Source organism: Scomber japonicus, chromosome 1, assembly GCF_027409825.1.
Source record: "Scomber japonicus isolate fScoJap1 chromosome 1, fScoJap1.pri, whole genome shotgun sequence".
Lineage (NCBI taxonomy): Eukaryota > Metazoa > Chordata > Actinopteri > Scombriformes > Scombridae > Scomber > Scomber japonicus.
In genome coordinates, this window is record NC_070578.1 from 28285502 (window position 1) to 28306181 (window position 20680).

Below are 20680 nucleotides of genomic sequence, written 5' to 3' on the forward strand. Positions count from 1 at the left end.
AGGTATTTCAAGCAAGATTAGCTGGTTCCGATTTGAGCCTAAATTTGTAAAATGTGGTTTGTGTTCTTTCTCTTCTTTTAAAATCTTAAAAGGGGTAATCCACAGATTTTTTTTTTTTACACATGAAGATCATGTAGCATGTCACATGTAGAATAAAATATTCCTTTCTTTGGTAGTAGCAGGGACATTACAAAGTCTGAAAAAATAACAATCAGAGTTATCTTCCTTTTGGATTCGACACAATTAACATGGAAAATATGTGCTATGTTTGTGAGGAAATATGCTATTTAGTTACATTATGGACATTGTATCCAACACTTTTGGAGCTTGACCCACACTAGGGAGTCAAGATATATCTTGACCTTCAACCCAAATAAAATACCAAAAATCTGCGAAAAGACCAAAACCAACAATGAATGAATTGATCCCACTAACACGTATTGCCTGTGGAGTCACACTGTTGCACAGGGTGACATTTTCTTTCATAACCATGAATACAGCCACTGTTATTTTGAGTCCATCCAAAATACACCACACTGCTGCTGCAACTGCTAACCAGAGCACCAAATGTGTATAAATAGTCCCCAAAAATGCACTATTTACTTTTGTTTGAGACATATTTGTTGCATTAATATGAGCCCAGCTGTTTCTAAAGAACTTAGCCTGTTAAAAACATGAAGCTGACAGGCACAGAGAGAACAAGGAAGTCAGAGAGTAATGTGGGAGATGGACAAATGCATTGATGATTTGGGCTTTTTTCATGGGATTTGATGACAATAAGAAAATACAGAATAATACCAGAGCTAACTTCAAAACACATCGGAACAAAAAGTGTGAAAGAGCAGGAGTCAGAAACAAAATGATGAGGCCAATTAAACATACAAGAGCCTTATGTGAGAAAGAGAAGAGCCTTTTTATTCATCACTGTTTCAAATGTTTTCAAAGGAGAGAGCAAGGAGAAGATTGTTTGAGAATCAATCGAAGGTGACAGGGGGAAGCAATGAGGATAACATGTACAAGATTTTTTTTTGTTTTTTGTTTTTTGCATTTTTACATTTTTTCCAGCCATAAATGTCCAGAATGTGAAAGCACCTACAGTAAAACTCAAATTACTGTATGTATTTTCATATTGTGAGCATTCACTGCTACAGTACTATTGATCAGGTAAAACGCTGCGACCTTACAGCTTTGACCATTTTGTTGTCTCGTAGTTGTGTATAGTTCTTACATCATAAATCTTCAATTTAAAGGAAAAAAAACCCAAAGCAAACAACAAAACTCACTTTTTTTTTTACTTTGGCCCTGGATGTATAGAATTTACAAATATAATTTTTAACCACCTGACCTTTGAAACACATGCTGGCAGCCACCGTCTGTCCATCAGGCACCTTCCATCAAATTCTAATTGTGTTTTTTGAATTAAATACTTTGAAGTACTTTGTGTGCAATTGTTGCCTTTATTTTGCATTATGCATGGTTTGAGAGTTACTTTTCCACTCCAAATTGTATTAAGCTAGTATTAAGCTGCTGTATCTGACCAAACACGTAGCTATATTCTAGTCTTTTTTTTGGAGAGATTTACAAAAGCAGTTTAAGCCAGGATAGTGACATTTATTTCTTTTTTTTTTTTCTTAAAGGAAAAATTGAAAAGGTAAGGGACAGTGGTGTATCATCTAAAATCTGGCTAGAAAGGCAGAAAAAAAATCACCAAATAAATGCGCGTAGACTGCATTCATTTGTTCAAGGACGTTGTAAACCAACTATTTTAAAGGAGAAGCTAGCAGTTGTCTTACTTTGAATCTTTAAAACGGAGCATCAAAACTAAACAACACTCATCATCTTGAGAAAAAAAAAACCACACACACACACACGAGAACAGAAGCAATGACAAATAAAGATGAGGCAAAAAGCACAATGTTTCTTTGAAAAATCAGGAAGAGAAATGCTGCATGTGGGAGACAAACGGTAGAAGTCCTATTTAGCCAGCTCCTGAGCGTGGCTTTTGTTCTGCTTCGTCCACTCTGGTGCAAAGGGCTTTACCCGCAAACCCCACAACACCAGCAGACTCAGAACCATGAGGTAGATCACTGGTCAAACTGACCACAAGAGGAAAAAAAAAAAAACCAACAACCCTCCTAAAAGATGCCCATTTGGAGAAAACGTGTAATTTCATAAAAGTACGGCTCTTGATTCATGTCATTTCTGGAGTTTTAAAAAAAAGGAAAGAGGGAGGGTGGGGGTGGGTGGGGTGGGGAGGGGGTTACCTTGCTCTGAGTTTGTCACCGTTCTCTTTTTTTCTCAGTATTGCAGTGGGACTCTCATTGTCTTTATTATTGCCACCAGAAGACTAGATAGCGAAACACTCGAAACACACACATTTGATCAATCAAATAGAAATATGACACCTGATCAAGTTCAATGAAGAAATGTTGGAGAATGTTCAATGTGTGACGTAAGGAAGGCACCTTTTCCAATAATAAATTTGTTAATTCCTAATGAAATGGTCACCTGTATCAGCTGTCAAGTGCAGTTGAACTTATTTTTTTTTTTTGTAAGTTATTCTGTGACAACTGTGAAAGCCAAAATAAAGCTTTTCTGAAACTTTAAACTTGAATGCAAACAAGATTTTGGAAGGGTTCTTCATCACAAATAAAGTAACTATAAGATCACAGAAACCTAGAAGGGGGGAGAGGGGGAAGGGTCTCAATCTCATGCATTTTAATATCACATCATACTGGGGATGATGAGGGAGTGAGGGGACTTGGAAGGGGGTAGGGTCCTCTGGCTTTTATTTGAGAATCCTTGAAAAAAGAGAAAAAGAAGAGCATGTTGTTTCTTATCAAAATAAATCTTGTTTTTTTTTTGTTGTTTTTTTTTCTGTCATTAGCCAACTGCTTGAGTCCATTTACACTGTCCTCATTTTTCCCACCACAAACATCGGGGCTGTGCAAAAAAGTTCATGTGTCTGGTCCAATCAGAGAAGGCCGTGACTGTTATCACTGTGATGTCATCAGCAACGCAGCACCTGCCTTCTGGCTCACAGAGGGGTAATCTAGCCTAAAAATAAAAACACAGCAAGCAGAAGCATTGACACAAGACTATAAACTAGTATGAGCAGCAACATTCATTTCATATTATCTCTGACCAACTCTGTGAATTTTGAATGAATTAAGGTCATGTGATCATAATAACATTTAGGTTATTAAACAAGTTTTTATTCCACTTCCTTTAAGAAATTGCAGTTGTGACTGATTGAGGCAGCTTGTATGATATGTTATATTTGAGTTGTAACAAACCGATGTTGTATTTCCCTCCATCAGCGTGAACAAGACAACATGATGTGCGTCAGATATGTGTGTGTGTGTGTGTGTGTGTGTGTGTGTGTGTGTGTGTGTGTGTGTGTGTGTGTGTGCGCGCATGCTAATGGGCGTGTTTAAGGAGGACCAAGGAGGCAAATGGTATCTTTTAAGTGATTGGTGGTGAAATAAACTGTAACCCTTTTTTTAACTCTTACTTTCTCCTGTTAATGTTAGTTATGGAAGTAAGCTATTGTAATTTGGTTACTTTGGTTTTTTTATTATTACCTTCTTAGATTTTATTTTGTTTGTTTTGTTTCCCACCCTGATTAACCTCTGGTTGTCTTATCCAAAAGTTGTAAATAAATGCATCTTTATTACAGCCGGCAGTCTGTCTACATGGCTGCTGGGGGGAATATGGCGGCTTATTATGCTGCATCTCGGCTACCTCTGGACTGGGCATGACACTAATGTATATTTATTAATGATTCATAAATAATTTACTCATGTTTCGTTCAGTTATAATCCACTAATAAGAACAACTTTTGAGTTGCCAGGTTGTAGAAAAATCCTTTTGGCTGGTGTTTCTCCAGCATGATACATGTTTTGTCTTTGTAGATTTAGCTAATCAATGCTGCCCCAGTGGATCATTTCACCCCTAACCTTCTGAAAAAGCACTGGAGAGCATCTGAACTGAAATCCATTTATGAAAAACTTATCAGTATTTACAATTGCAGACCTGACGGAGTATTGTAAAAACCATTTAATTACTGCCTTACATTCATACTGGCAGAGTTGATTGGTAATTTAAAGTAGAAAACCCATGAATAATATAATTAATACAGCCAAAAGGATTTTCTATAATACGGTTGACCCAAAATTGTTCTCATTAATGTGACACTTAACTATATCTATAATCTATATAGTCTTAGTAAATGACTCAGTACTATGTATAAACCCTTAATAATGGGTGCCTGATTAGAAAGTGGTACCATAACTTCAATTACGAGTCAGTAAAGTTGCTGAAACAAACAACCTGCCCTCATTTATGTCAGCTGGCCTTCACTCAGAAACTGGAGCGTACCTGTGATTACTTGCTGAGTTGACTGTAAGGAGACGAGTTGTTGGAAGAATCCACTTGCTGCTGTGTGCCATTTTCCTGAAAAGCAAAAACAACATCTCTCATTTAGAAACTATAATGACCCCCTTTGCTTGGTTCGCACTAAGATAATTGATAGTTTTAGGGGACAAACACTCCTGAAGCAATTTAGTTTTTGGTGCTAGCATGGTGTGTTATAATTCAAAATAATTACTGTTTTAAAGGTACATCAAAGTTAAGCGGACACCAGGTAGAGGCTGAATGTTTTGAATAAGGAGTTGAATGACATAATATTACAATTAACGTACCGCTGCTGCCTGCATGGGAGGATACTGAGGCATGTAAGCTCCACCGGGGTTGGCTGCAATATACTGCGAAACAGGAAAGAAAAATCCATCATTTTATTGTCAGGCCTTGCCATGCATACATGTTGTGCGTAACATAACCGTCGCCCTAGCATTCTGCCATGATATTTTCCATTATTTTTTTATTGAATTATACTAATTCATGCTGATTTGATTTGATCACTGCTGTGCATGATGTCGGATATCCCAGAATTCCTCTCACCGCTCCAGTGTTTCCCAATGACAGCTGGCCCATCTGCTGAGTAATCATGGCTGTAGGATGCAATGACATGGAGGGATCCACAGAGGGAGACATCACAGGAGCCTGCAATATAAAGGCAGTTGAGCTTTTTTTTCTTTTTATGCCATGAATCACATGATAGACAAATTAAATCAACTTATTCTGATACAACACAAATGTAACATAAAGGCTACGACAACAGTGGCAGGCATTGTTGAGTTTAAACAGAGCATGACTTATGGTTTAAAACCTTTTCATACAAGACAGAACAGAAAGCTTGCCTTTGAAAAAAGTGTGGTTTTGATGTTATGCTGCACTAACTCTTTGATAATATGTTAGCAAATATACAAGTATTTTATGCGCCTGTGTTACATTAAGAAAAAAGTATGGCTTTGCGAGCTTTAGCTTGTTCTCAGATGCGGTATATTCCTTTTAAACATGACGCCTTTGGGGAATAGACCATTTCCTAGTAACAAGTGGGGGAAGGGGTAGATCAGCAGAGACACTTGTTCCACTGGAAACCATCTGTTGGAAGAGTCAAAGAGTCACAAGACTGTCTCTGCTTCAGGCATTTCCTGCTGGATCCAGAGAGAGGGAGGGAGGTGGGAGGGGGGTTGTGGCTAAATGTCTTTTTAGTTGTTCCATTACTCCCTAACATACACACTTTTAAAAACACACATACACACTATGTAAATACACAGAGGAATGTTTTTTCAGAACTCATCTTTGCTCCTTCTCCTTAATTTTGGGGAAGTTTTGGACGTTGTTGCTTTAACTGTGTCAGCAGAACAGGCTGATTACAGTAACACTCTGAGCTCAGAGCTTTAGCTGTAGCAGTGCCACACACCCATTTCCTGTACACATAATAGGAGGTGGCCTATAAGTACATGAGAGAAAAAAAAGGCAGTGCTCTTGCTCCCTTACCGGGTGTTGCATGATATATGGTTGATGTGCCACCCAAGAATGACTCTGTACCTGATGAAAAGTCAGACAGGAAAGGAAAGGCAGGAAGAGAGGCAGATGAAAAGAAAGAGAGAGACATTTACTTTACTTTAATGAAACTTTTATATTCCAAACTAGATTCACAACTGCAATAAACATTTTTACAAGGATGCTGTCAGTCTGGAATGGATGTGGCAACAAAATCCATTCTTTCATCCATGTGTTTTGAAGTCATTTATCTTGGTCAGAGACTCTGGTTAACCATAACAGCCAAAATATATTTAAAGCCTTCAGTATGTCAGAGTGTATTTCTCTCTTTTTAGCAGTTTTCTATAAGTTCGTCCTCTATATATCAACAATATCCCAAGTTTAGTTCAATAATTCCTGACCCTTACAGCACACCCTGGGCGAGTTATAGCTTTTCCTCTCCTGGGGTGCTGAATGTTTCTCCAGAACCTCTTTGATGCCGTCAGAAAGCCAGTCTGGGAGCTTTTAACAAGCATGTTCCAGACTCATGTAACAATACTAGCTTTGGCCAATTTGGCCTATTTCTCCTTTGAGGGCATCACCTGAGCCAACCAGGCCTTCTCCAGCTACCCTCACCACTGGTGTCCACCAGAGGGCTCTTGGGCTGCCAACCTTCTCGGTGCAGTTCTTTTTATCCACTGCCACAACCCTCAAGGCAAAGGTTAGGCGCAATGCTCATTGGGCAAGCTGCAGAGCTCAGGAACATGAAAGTGTTGTGGACATTGGCAGCGGAAGCCGTGGCATGTGTTGGGATGTGGGGGACAGACTGGTGTAGTTACTTCTTTATGCAGTGTTGCCTCTTAGACGCCAACCTCCATTGAGCAGTTGTGTTTAAAAAAACTCCCAGTAGACCCAAACTGATTGTCTAAATTAGACCTTCTTGGAAATAAAATGAGTTGGGTACTTAAGAAAAAGCATCACCTTCTAACTACTTAATATTACTTGGAGACATCAGGGCTCTGAGTCTGTGTCTGCTGACACTGAGTGGGGCACCTGAAGGAGAATGGGCTCATCCATCTGATTGAAAAGCTTTATTAGATATGAATACTAGTTATGGATTGGCACAAAAAGCTCCTTATTCAAACACAGAGAAGCTCATAAGTGTTCATAGAATTCAATTTCTCTCGGAAACTGCACAAGGAGAATGGTTGAGTTTATTACTTTGAACTTATTACCAACTCCCCACATGACGGGAATGTGCCAAACAGGCCTGGTAGACCCAAACATGTAGTGGGTTTATCTGGAGACCATCTGGCAGCGGACTCTGTTCAAAACCTCTATTGTGTGTTGCAACCCTGCTGAACAACAACCCTCAGATCAGAGTCATCCCTCTTGGGCAAATTACTTCCAAGCCACAGAAGTGTTTTTGCTGCACATAAAGTGATGAATCAAAACTTGTGAATGAAATGTTAAGCAACAGCGAGCAAGAACGAAAGTCAGAGAGAGTGTGAGTCAGAGAAGATGGCTGCACTTTCTGTAAAAAGGATTTTTTTTTTTACAATTACAACTCTATGAACCCTATGAACTTCTGACTAACCCAGTCACTTATACACCGAAAACTCAAATTCAAATTCCCACTGCCACAGCTGCTGCTATGTGAGGTGGCCCAGGACAGCTTCAACACGTATTCTTGCATCTATAGCACCTATAGCACCTATAGCACCTGTACAACCCACACATGAGCAAAAATACATCCAAACACACATATACATGTACACCTCATCACCTCAAACACAACATAAAGGGGAAGAGAGAGATGGTGAGTAAGATAGAGAGACAGAGAAATGATTTAAATTCACTTCTCATTCTTGTGGATGCTTATAGCAGCAGTACCTGGTAAGCAGAGACTGGAGACATGTAGGGAGACATTGCAGGCTGCACAGTCATTATCCTGTTGGTCACTGGATACGGAGAAGGATAGTACCTGAATGACAGAGAGTATTTTTAAAACACAGTTCAAGATTTATGAGGCAAGTAAAAATTTAAATGATGTGTTGACCGGCTGTAATCTGCTTGTGACCTACCCATTCTGTATAGCTGCTGAGGAGGGGTCATAGGTAAGAGTCATTGCACCCTACAGGGAGGAAATACATAATATGGAATCAAATATTTCTATCTTACTGCTATTGAGCACAAAATTGGATAATAATTTAAAATATAACTGACAATCATCACTTATTCTGACATATGAAAAAGATGTGATAAATGAAGCAGATACATACTAGTCTGAGATCTCCTGTCTGTCCATTGGGAAGAAATCCACCATGAGCATGTTTCTTCCTTTGACTGTCTGCAAACTTACACAGCAAGGGCTGAGAAGGAGCTGGGGGCAAAGCACAGGAACAGTCAGTAAGTGACATATTAACAATTATTTTCATCACCGCCTCCACAGTTTTTATTGGAAGGAAAGTGTACAGAAAGGTGAATTTTTTTTCCTACCCAGAGCTCCAGAGGCAATCTTGAGAAATTTCCCATTAAAGTGTGAGATCACTGCGTTACACTGCTCTGTTGTGTCCATCCTAAAAAGAGAGAGGATACAGCAACAAAACATGACTCATCAACAAAGAGCACAGAGACAATCTATATTGTAACTTACAAGCCAAAGTGGTATTGTTATAAATGTTGAAAATAGACTCTTTGTGGTTTTGATTGCCCTAACACTGCTAAAAAAAACCTCTGCTTTCACTCAACTTATTACCTTATACAATATCAAAAACATGCTTTATCAAAACTTAAATTAAGAATCATATGTTGAGGATACTTATTCTTTAACATTAGTTGGCATTAAGTTAAGAGCAAACAAGTGCTCCTTGTTTTTTAATGTCTCCGTGACCAACCTGGCGAAGCCCACTCCTCGGCTGTTGCCGCTGTAGTCTCGGAGGATCCGTGTGGAGACGACTTGTCCGAAAGGCTGCAGCATGTTCTCCAACTCTTTCTCATCCACAGAAATAGGCAGGTTGGAAATATACAGATTTGTTGGGTCTTGTTCCTGTTGCTGCTCACATAAAAGAAGATGGAGACGAACAAATCGACTGAATATAATGTGAATGATTTTGAATGGAAGTAAGTAAAATCTATTTCAATAGCGCTTTTCATAAATATTTGTCATAAAGTGCTTTGCATGAGCATGATGCATCATGCAAACAAGAAAGAAATTATTACAGATGTGGTGACCTCCAAAGTTAAAAATAAAAATAAAAAACACACACACACTCACACACACACAATATGTTATCTGAACTGAGAGAGAGGTACATTTGAATATGTCAACATATCAGATATGTGTTGAACCACAGATAAAGGCAATATCTGCCTTATTTCTCCTGACCAATAAAATGCTTGAAAGCAACAAAAGCTACTTCTCTCTTACAAAACGTGCTAGCCTTTGTGGATCAGGGTTTGAGACTCAGCTTAAGTCTGGTTGGGGGTCACCAGGAAGAAATTTGGTTAAACAAACATTAATAAGCTCTCCTGCACACACACACACACACACACACACACACACACACACACACACACACACACACACACACAAAGACACTTCATCTGTACTGTGCAGCAGCTCAGCACCTCTATGGCCTTCCCTGGAAACAGCAGGAGAGCAGTGTAGCCTAGCTACCACAACACACAAATTGCACTCTGCCGTGTTTGTTCCACACAGCGCTGCTACATGCGGGTCTCCAGAGAGCAACCCTTCATCAATGAACTCTCACCCATGAATTTAAGCACAGAAACACAGGCTGGACTGGAAAAAGAAACGTCTTGAAACTGAAATGTTAGAATTTCCAATGCTGGCTATAAAACAAATCACACATGTGATGCATAAATAATCTGTCAGCTAAAACTATTTTAGAAAATTAAATTTAGTGCTACTGTGCAGACATGCAAACATCAGTATGCATTAATGCTAATTGTTAACACTCAGTGACATAGTAATAATAGTGGTAAAATCTGTACAGTCTATACAGTACACGATGATGCGTTACTGTGTGGGCTTGTGGTCCTGTGTGTAACGTGTCAGGCTGACTGACAGGTTATTTGGCAGAGCGAGACATGACATCTGGTTTCTACAGTGAAAGTAAATGGGGTCACGGCAAGAACAGCTTGTCAGCTGAGGTCATGTGACCAGTCTAATGTCATTCTCTAACACACACCAGACACATGCACGCATTACAGAAGCACAACCTCATAGAGATGTTCAAACATGCGTGCACGCACACACACAAACACATGCCTGCACCAAACTCACCTTGGCCATCTGGGCCTGAATGCCGCTGGTTTTCAGAGCATGTACTGCCTTTAAAGCAGCCGCTGGGCTGTCAAAGTCCACAAAGCCGTAACCTGTGGTTTGTAGAGCAGTATTTACATGAATGACACTCAGTGGGAAGCACAAACATCTATTGTACATTTTCTATCGACAGTATTATTTGGGGATGGCTACAGTAATATATACTGATATGTATTGCTTTTATTAAGATGTTAAGATGAATTTATATTATAAAAAACGTAAAATACAAAATTTAGATGTTTCAATTCAAACTACAAAACAAATTGTCAGTCAGATTTCTTTCTCTCTTTCAAAATTCTAAAAGGAACAACCCACATACTTTATGGTATAATAAAAAATAATGCATTTTCACTGTTTTCTAAAGCTCATGTAAAGCTGCAACAGTTACTCAATTAATCCATCAGTTGCCAACTATTAAATTGATCACCAACTATGTTGATAACCGATAAATCGTTTGGAGTAGTTCTTTAAGAAAAGATTCTCTGATTGCATCCTTTCACATCTTTTCTATGACAGAAAACTTGATATCTTTGAGTTGTAGATGGCCAAACAACTAATAAATTAATATCCAGTCAGTCACTGGTTTCTGTTCATTTCCATAAAACGAATGGTGTGAAAATCCACTTGCAGAGGCTGAGTTAGATTATCCGTCATAATCTGCTTTTGTTTTTGTCAAAGTGAAGTTATCGTTGCACTGTAGCAAGTCAACATTTTCAGCTGCAGCGCCACACATCGCAACTTTGACAACAAAAAAAAAGACGGGCACTATTACTGTTCATAATCACTGTGATGGATCGACCAACACTAGCAAGTAGCAAGTTCCTGCAAATTGATTTTCCATTTCGTATGGAAAATGAATGGAAACCAGCAGCTGCCACTGAATGTATAGAAAACACATCCAAACATCTGTAACAAAATGGCATACATTGGAAAATAATTTAACTCATATAAAGTGCACCAACATATTTGGATTATATGAAACATGGAAAAACACTGGTAGGATATAACCACTTTAACAGGAGATTCAACATACAAAAGGTTTCTGAATGCTCCAGCTATGTTGCAGTAGATAGGCCATTGATAAAACCCGCTTTTTTATAGTGTTGAGCCAAGATCAATGAATGCCGACGACCTTACTGACCTTTACATTTGTTGGTTGTCTTGTCCAGGATTGCCTTTGCTGACTGAATCTTGCCATACCTGTGCACACAACAACATGTCACTTCCTGTCAAAGATCTTTCTTTCAAAATTATGAATCAACACCTAAGACTTGTGAAAATGTCTCTTCATTGCCCTGGATTATTCTGCATTTGTTATTAATGCCAATCTAACATATATATAAAAATATCCCTTTGTGGGAGACATTTGTAGAGAGACTACCTTCATTTATGACAGACTAAAATGAGCATGCAAGCAGAAAAGATGAATTAATACAAATATTTATGGAGATACTTGGTGATTTAAGAGGCACATACATTGCATTACTACTCTCCCTTCATGTTTCCAAACACTATTAATCCAATTTCAATGTATCAGGCTTTCACTGACTTTATACTCAAGTTGAACTGTGTGGTATGAGCTGTGAGCTGCTATCTGAACACACACACCATACAGACTAAATGCCTAGCTGACATCACCATTCAGACCTTGTTGCTATGAAAAGCGCTTTCATTTCTGCTTTGTGCTGGCAAACACCATTGGGAACATGAACAAAACACAAGCAAACAGGACACAAACAGCTGCTGCTGCCGCTGGTTACATGGGTGAATGCCTCCCTCCATATGCTTGTGATTCAGAGGGAAAGAGAGGAGACAAAACTCCACTAATTATGGCATCCACCGCACTAACCACTCGGACTTCAGCCTATAGTATCAAGTATCAAACATGTTCATTGGACTGCCTTACATGGCTGATTTTTTCTTTTTAGAAAACAATCAGGTTTACAGTCTGCGTCACATACCTCAGTTGAGCTATGTCTTTTCCATGTGTGTGTCTGTTTATAGAGGTACGGTGGTTCAAGCATTTATGAGTCAGTGTACACTATGGTTACGTGTGTTTTTTGAATGCCAATAATGATGTTCTGCACTAAAACTGTTTGTCTTTTTTATCTGAGATCTGTAGCGATTATAACATTTTTCCCCTTATGTGAAGATACACATAAGAAACAGCTTTAAACTGTTGTTAGGTACTAAAATGCAGTTTAAATCTAACATAATGACATTTTGTTGGATCAGAAGCTCTAAAAGGAACTGTCTGACATTTTGGGAAATACGCTTGTTTGCTTTCTTGTTGAGGCTTAGATCACATACGTAAGAAGGGAGTGAAGAGACTAGGGCAGTGATCCCAGTATTTGCATTTGTATCTGTATTGTTGAGGCAGCAAAATGATTTGTCTTTATTACGCTTATAATTGTTTGGTTATTAAAGTGTTAAAATGGTGGTCTTCATTAAACTACTTGGCAAAGGAGGGATCTGACACCAGATTTCAAACCCTGGTCTCCAAGACCACACACAACTGCACTGACCACTCAACCAAAGCTCAGCTCTGCCAGATTCACAGACCTGCAGCTATTTATACATTCTTGACACAGAGACAAGACAGCAGAGCAGAGCAGGGGAGAAAGACAGAGACAGCAGTATTATGGAGTCCCATCCTACATGCTCATATTTGACATGTCTTGTCTTCTCCCAGAAAACAAATATTTTTAATATATTTGTATGAAATAAATATTTGTATAAAAAAAAAGTGCTACTCTGATTACTACATCCAAATTTGGCTCCACCCCTCGAAGAGATGCTGTACTGCTGTTGGAAGAGCTGCCGACTGAGATTACTATGAGCAGCATGCATGGGAATAAATTACAATATTGGAGATTTGTGTTATTTCTCGTTGAATAAATGTTGGCGGCACGGTGCTGCTGTTGCGCTGTGCTGCTCTGTCTGGTCCGTCTGTGCGCCGTCAGTGTCCTCTGTTTGCACTGAAGCATTATTAGTTATGAATTTGTTTGTCGCTATATTAGAAAATGGTGGTGTGGTGTGAGAGCGTGGGAAACATGTTAATTCCATATGTGTCATGGTCAATTGCGTGAATGTCGGCAGATGTGAAATTTCCTAAAATTTTCCCCCCTCTGGCAGAAAGGGAAGAGGGTGATGGCCGTGACTGTCTGAGTACGAAGATGTTACTATGAGGAAGGGATTTGATTTGATCTGAGTACAGCCAGACACAAACACATAGTATGCTCTCATGTGTACCCCAAATGACAGGCACACGGAGAGGGCCAGTAAAAATGGGCATGTTTAGATGGTCCACTGGCCCAAACATGCCCATCGGCCCACCAGAGTTAGTCCCCAATGCCTGATGGCCAATAAACAAGTGGCTGTAACCCACTGTTGCGGCTGTAAAATGGTGGATAAATTATTATGGGAGTCACACATCCACTTGGAAATGACTTCTTTCAGTATCAGAATTTGATCCATTTGGTCCGATTAACGGCCAAACCACCAACAAGGGAATGTTGCGCCAAAGATGAGATTAAAAAACTGCATACTATGAAACACAGAGAGATTTATGTGGCGGTGATAGGCTTAATCACTGCTAGGCTGAAACCCTATCCTGAACTTGTGAGGAAAGAGCTTGAACGTATCAGACATTCATTTATATGTAAAAATACCATAATGCAGGTTTAATCAGTGTATAATCACATGAAAATAAGAATGAGCCTTTTATATCGACATAGAGAGCGAGTCCTCTTCCACGGAGGCAGCCATGTTGCACCGCCATGTTTCTACAGTAGCTCACAATGGACAAACCAAACATTGGCTTTGGAGAGGGCCTTTTTTCGCAGGTTCCATGGCCCCTGTAGGTTCTCCTACACACTTGTAAAGGAAGGGGGTGGGGGTTGCAATCTACAACCTCACCGCTGGATGCCACTAAATCCTTCACACTGGTCCTTTAAAGCAATAATTAATTTACAAACCTGAAAACCACTGAAAAATGAGGTCAACTCATAGATGGAACTAAAATTTCTTAGGAGGTTTTACAGACTGAACTTTTGAATTATTCATTATGTTATTTACATGATATGTGTGTATGTACAATATATACCTGTGGTCAGAGTGCAGTGACATTGCTATGCTATAATCTAAACCTCGCCATTGGCTTTCAACAGCAAACAAGCGTATCAGTCCCCTAAAACGCTGGTGTGCACACACATTAGCATACTGGTGTGTACTCACTGGTGACAGAGTTTGACCAGGTCCAGGTCTGTAGTAGCAGGCGGCAGGCCTCGGATGTAGAGGTTGGTTTTGCTGAGCTGCTCCAGGCCTGTGCTGCTGCTGTTGCTGCTGCTGCTGGGACTGGACGGAGTCATGGGGTAGGACTGCACACAGGAAACCCACTGTTAGGAAGCGTATGGGAGCTAGATAATCTAATTTAAACCCAGGTCTACAGTGATCACAAGAGCATTTCATCTGTGTGAACCGAAAATGTAGAAATGCACAAAAAGGGCAGGTTAAGATTTTGGTATTCCATGCTACATTAAAAGTCAGTATTGTAATTTGGTACTTTTCCCCATTGTGACCCAGCTGAGACAACATCAGGATCTTATAGTTGGAGGTAAGTTTGACCTTAAAGCTCCTGGCTGAATCCATGTCCAACAATATTCCAGACAATATTACAGGCTATATTAAAATCCATATATTATTGTACGTGGTCCTTTGAGAATCACAATGTGATTAAATCTATGTTCATGTCCTACATCCTGTTTATCAGAAACCTACAGTTTTCTACATACTTGCGAGCCAAACCACGCAGCACTGCCCTGCAAAGCATTTCCTTCCCCTTACTCATTCATTAAAATAGCTCCCAGCCACCCCAAACCCTCTCCAGATCAGATCAAAGACAAAGCATGGCAGAATCACACCATCTGTCCATAACCAAAGGACAATCCAATCCAAGAGCCAAATAACATGGATACAACTATAGCCATGCCAAAAAAGAAACACTGGGATATTCTAACACAGTCATGTGATGGTTAAACATTCATAGCAGCTATTTTTCTTTTACAGATGAGGAATTGATCGCTGTGGCAGGAACATCTGTTAGGCCTGTTATGTCTTCAAGCAGAGGCCTTACATTTTTGTTGGTATGCAATTATCACGCTAACTTTTTTTTTTTTTGAGACCAGGGTTCATATAAGGCCTCAGAGACAGTGCGCCATTAGAGTGCAGCTCCACTGGTACATTTCACAGAGGCATCATCACCTTAAAGCTGACTAAATCAGTGTCACACCTACACTCTGAAAACTCATTGACTGCTTCCCTGGAGGAATTCATATGTGGTTGGTTTCATATTCCTGCTCTCAAAGTAATATACAGCACCTCCTTATGGATACATATCAAAATATAATCTAAAAGGTGAATATTTTGGGGTCCTATGGGATGTAGGCTTAAAACTGAACCTACGATTCACATCATCTGACACTGGGCCCACATTTCCATAATCAGAGGTTAGAAAAACAGCCTCCTCTTGCCTCTGTGCCCGCTTCCTATTTCCATCTCCCATCTAAATCAAAAGATATGATGGTAAGCAAAGGGAGGCCCGGCCTTCAATTACCTATTTGTTCACCTGAGAGGTCAAAATGAAGGATGCACTCCAAGCACACTGACTTACATTATTACAAAGAGCTCTCTGGAGTCACCCAGAATGCATTAACCTATAAAATGGACTACAATAACCGTCGTGCATATTGACCAGAGCGGGTGAGTGACTGGGCAAACAAGGTTATATGGACATAATGATTAAACTCTCCGGTTGTAGAGCTATAGGTCAGCAGCTGGTTTCATCTCTCCATCCAGCCTATCAGAGGATCAGCTTCCCATTTGACAAGTCGGCTGAGAGCAGTGGGTCTATTTTTTTATTTTTTTTAAAAACTGAATTCATTTAGAAGCTGTATTACAATGCTTTACATCCCATTTGAAATCCCAATGTCATTTATGGCTGCTATTATTCCGCCTATCTTTTTTTTTTTTTTTTTTTTAAAGGACTGTTTAATCAAATGGTGCCTCAAGTGAGAGCGAAAAGTAGCCAGGAAAAAAAAGATACAATGTGTGTGTATTTTGGCCTACCTGCTTACGATTGGCTGTCTTCAGCGGGTTGCCTGTATTTGCAAAGATCATCCTGGAGGTTATGGATATTATTTTATTTCCTATTTAGATCCCCAAAAAATACAAAAATATATATCGCAACGCAAGAGCCACTACAGAGACGGAACCCGAGCGGTGGATGAAGCCTATAAAATAAGCAGTCGGTTTAAAACATCCGCATACTGAACGGGCTGGTAATCAGTAATAAAGTCTGTAATGTAACGTCCTCGGACCTGCATCTATACGGTCAGATGCAAACCAGGCGATGGACCAACCCTCCGGTCCGGTTCATTGATCTACGACGTCCTGGTGCAGACCGCTCGGCAGTCCCACCTACTACAGACCAAACCATCTCCGCCTCTGCAGGGTGTTTCACATCAAATGAACTGCGTGGCCGCCTCTCTAAAACTCACATCGGCGGTCTGTTTTTGGCGACAAAGGCGCATCGATACGTGTGGTATCTGTGGTTGCAGTTATAAAAGCCTACGAAGTGTTTTTGGGTTTGATTTGCAAGCGCACAATCAGATGGATTGAAAGCTTGCCGCCTTTCATGTTGTTGTCGTCCGCGCATACCAAGCATTCTTCACCCCCACCTCCTCCAACCACACACACACACACACACACACACACACACACAGGCGTGTTTCCATCACTTCAGAGGACATTTCATTGACTTACATTCATTTCCTGGTGAATTGTCTTAGCTCTAACCATAACCACCACATGTCTAACCCTAATCTAAACATAATCCTAATTCAACCCCAATTTTAAACCAAACCATCACCCTTAAAATGAATGAGTTACATAAAGGACACTTGCTTTTTGTCCTCTAAAGAGAGGCGAGTCCCCACAACATGACTGTAAACAGATTTACGTCCCCACAACATGAGGTATATGTGACACACACACACACAGGGACACACACAGAGAGAGAGGCACACACACACACAGGCACACACACAAACACACTCACACACACACACACCCTCTTCCTCTTCCTACCCTTCCCCCCATCCAACACACTACATGTCAGAGAATCAGGATGCAATGAAATATAAGCAGGGACTGGCCTGGGCTGGAGGTCACAATCTCCCTATAAACCGAACTATGTGGGAGCTGGGATTAATAAAGGAGAACAGAATATTTTGGAAATAACACACATCTTTACTCACATTAAACATTTTATTTCTTTAAATGCAGCCTGTGACCTCTATATGGCAATGTATGTAGATCATGTAACATAAAGGTTTAATGGCAGAAACAAAATATTGACTCCTTCATGAACTAATAAATCATGAGAACCATTCATTTTTTTCACCTTTGAGTGCATTCATAGCGTTCATATGACTGATCTGCTTTTATGCACTTTGTAAAAGTGTAAACTAAGCATTTTCACGTACGGCACACAAATAACTCAGCCTCTGATGTAGCTGGAGAAAAAAAAAGAGGAAGTGTACATTTCTAGCTTATCTTCATAGGCTTTTTGCTACTTTAAAACCTTTTTGGATGCTGTGGTTTGTTATTGATGCTCTAAAAATGAGAGCACGCCTCTTTCTGCACTTTTGATCTTCAGTGTTTAACCTCAAGCACCCTTTATGTTCGTCAGACACGGGTTTTAGTTGTTGCACCCACAGTGAGGAACAGCCTCCCTCATTATAGCAAGGCCAACCCCCTCAATGTAGTTAATCAAGTCATTTCAAACCAGCTCTGTTCTTTGTTATCTTATTTATATTTTGTTAAAGGTTTCAAATTTTATGTATTATGTATTATAAACCCCTTTAGTCTTTATTCTCTTATACTCACTGACAAAAGCACACAAACCTGTATTACAGGTAAACAATAGAACAAACCAGCTCTAGTCTTTACCGGTCGTACTGGTATGTGTGTTTTTGTCAGAAACTCCTCAACAATTTGGGGGAAATTTGGGTGTTTTTGCTACTTAGGTGGAGTTTAAACTTCACAACAGCTGATATTTGGAGGTATTTTATATATTTGGGCCAACAAACAAATACATTGGTTAAAGACTGAGGCCTGAGATTCATATCTAAGCCTACAATATGTTATTCTTTGGCTTTTTGGTCATATAAACATGTTTTGACCTTTCTTTTTTTAATTTAAGGAAATATATCAAATAAAAAGTTCTGACATCTGATGCAGACAAATAGGTAGAGATGCATCAGCCTCAATTAAGTCTACATAAAGCACATACATGGCCCTGCAGGCGTTGTCTGAGTACACATTTGCCTTTCTCTTTTATGTAATTACACTCAGTTTATATTCACATAATGAAACATTTGAAAGCTGAAAGCAGTGCATGCCACTAGCAGCCATCCCGCTGCAGGTCATGCCGGAGATTTATAAAACGAAGCTAAATCCAAATCCCATCAGGGTGTAGGGAAGCTCTTAAAGCATCAAATTTCTCCCCCTTATTTCCTCTGCTGGTGGGATTAAGGTTTCATGCTGGCATCATGTTACAAGCTACTTCTGATGTTCCTTGAAAAGTCCAATCATTCCTATCTGAATAATCAACTGTGGTATAGATGATTTCCTGTGCTTGTTACCAAGTTGAGTGCGTATTCATTAATAAATCATTTACATAGAGCATGTTGCAGAATGACCATTAAGTGACAGGAGAAATTTTAATGTAAATTATCTATATTTTACAAATAAAAGCACTCTGCATTTGCTTTGCCTACTTTCACCTGTTCTGCTTCAAATGAGTGAAATATCCAATATTTCCATTGATCTGTAGCCTTTAGTACATTTATCAATCAATCTATTGTTTGTTTGGGTGGTTTATCAAAAACCCCTCAGAGCAACAGCATGAATAGGTTTTGAATTGAATAACTGGAAAACTGTCAGCCAATCACGCGTAGAGATGAATTTTAATGAGCTAACCCCAGTCAGCAGCAATCATTCAGCAACCAGTAACATATGTCTACTTTGAAGGAAAATGAATGGCAGCGTGTTTCCTGTATTGTCTTGAGTCTGATCAAGTTATTGCTTGCATCAGACCCTTTATTGGTGAATGTGAACCAGCTAAAATGTCATAATAGGAGGCTGCAATTCAGATATATTAGCAACAACACAGCATGAGATACACAATTTGGAAATATTGACTAAAGCCACTGAATATAGAGAAACATTAATGATATATATGTATGTATATTTACTAATGGGTGTGAGTCAGTTGTATCTCAAGCGTCATAGAAACCATCTTATCACAAGGAAGCACATCCTGGTAAAGACTGCTGAGTTTATTTAAGTGTGTTGAGGTAGCAGGAGGTCCTTTGGGTGTGGAGAAGGAGGGACTGAGGAATGTGGATGATTATCTGCTCCTTCCTCACCCACTGAGGAATTTTAAGGAATTTGAAAGTCCCGGGGACGACCTCAGCTTGCCAGCAGACTTGTCTATGGAGGGAAGTTTGGCCAGCAACACTGCTGGGTGAATTGTATGAGTTGTTCTGGTGGATGGCAACTTTCTGGCTGGAATACACGAAACCAAACAGAGAAGCTTTCTCACAAGCCCCGCTGATGCTGTGGTTTGGCTTGGGGTTTGTGGCTCCTCGGGGAATACTGAAATGCTTGCAAGTTGAAATATGAGAAACCGCACAAACATCACAGCAGTTTTTATTCTTTTCACTTTTAGAAGAGAAGAGCTGTAGACTATTCTCAGTTTTGTCTTTTGTCAGTATGACACTGACATGGTGGAAATAAAGTTGCGGGTTAAGCTTTACGCGCCAAGCTAAGTAATTTAAAACTCAGACTTTAATATCACAATTAAATTTAATGTTTCACCACCAGTTTCAAAATCTATATTGAACTACATAGCATTCATTCAATACATACAAGCTGTTTATAGCAGGTACAAATATTAAACCATTAACGTCCATTGTAGACTCCAAAAAAATCAACCATAAACCTAAATAAACATACAACTATGTTCATGTATGAAACTCTACATAGTACCTTAATAAGTTAGTGTAAGGGAAAGTATGAATTAGGAAAATGTCGGGTTTATTTTCTTTCTTTCTTTTTTAAGGGAGTTTTTCTTTATTCGAATTGAGGACAGAGGATGTTGCCTTGTCAGGCCCCGTGAAGAAATCTGTGATTTATGATATTGGGCTATAGCCTACAAATAAAACTGACTTGACTTGGAATGTTTTGGTATAATTTTACTGCAGATAAAATATAGCCTGCTATAGACTTTTTTCAATACAGTGATAAATATAATAGCTAATAATAATAACGATACAACAACAACAATAATAATAATAATAGAAATATAATATTTCTTTT

At 39.4% G+C, this 20680-nt stretch overlaps 1 protein-coding gene across 1 annotated transcript; it reads right to left on the reverse strand.

Moving 5' to 3' along the window:
* Positions 1-919: 919 nt before the first annotated feature.
* rbms1a (RNA binding motif, single stranded interacting protein 1a) lies at positions 920-16656 on the reverse strand. Its single transcript, XM_053318500.1, has 14 exons — positions 16364-16656; positions 14474-14616; positions 11379-11437; positions 10199-10290; positions 8787-8944; positions 8389-8468; positions 8172-8272; positions 7974-8023; positions 7783-7873; positions 5905-5955; positions 4963-5064; positions 4704-4766; positions 4381-4455; positions 920-3057 (listed from the first exon to the last, which is right to left on the reverse strand). Exons 1-13 carry the CDS (start codon positions 16412-16414, stop codon positions 4387-4389), a joined length of 1110 nt encoding a protein of 369 aa, XP_053174475.1. The 5' UTR covers positions 16415-16656; the 3' UTR covers positions 920-3057; positions 4381-4386.
* Between the last annotated feature and the right edge of the window lie 4024 nt (positions 16657-20680).

What these genes read in the sequence shown, in the direction of transcription:
- rbms1a (XM_053318500.1), bottom strand. Translation starts at nt 16,414, where the DNA reads ATGATCTTTGCAAATACAGGCAACCCGCTGAAGACAGCCAATCGTAAG. An exon ending in CTGGTCAAACTCTGTCACCA is followed by an intron (nt 11,438 to 14,473) that starts GTGAGTACACAC and finishes TTGTGTGCACAG; the next exon opens with GTATGGCAAGATTCAGTCAG. An exon ending in GACAACCAACAAATGTAAAG is followed by an intron (nt 10,291 to 11,378) that starts GTCAGTAAGGTC and finishes TACAAACCACAG; the next exon opens with GTTACGGCTTTGTGGACTTT.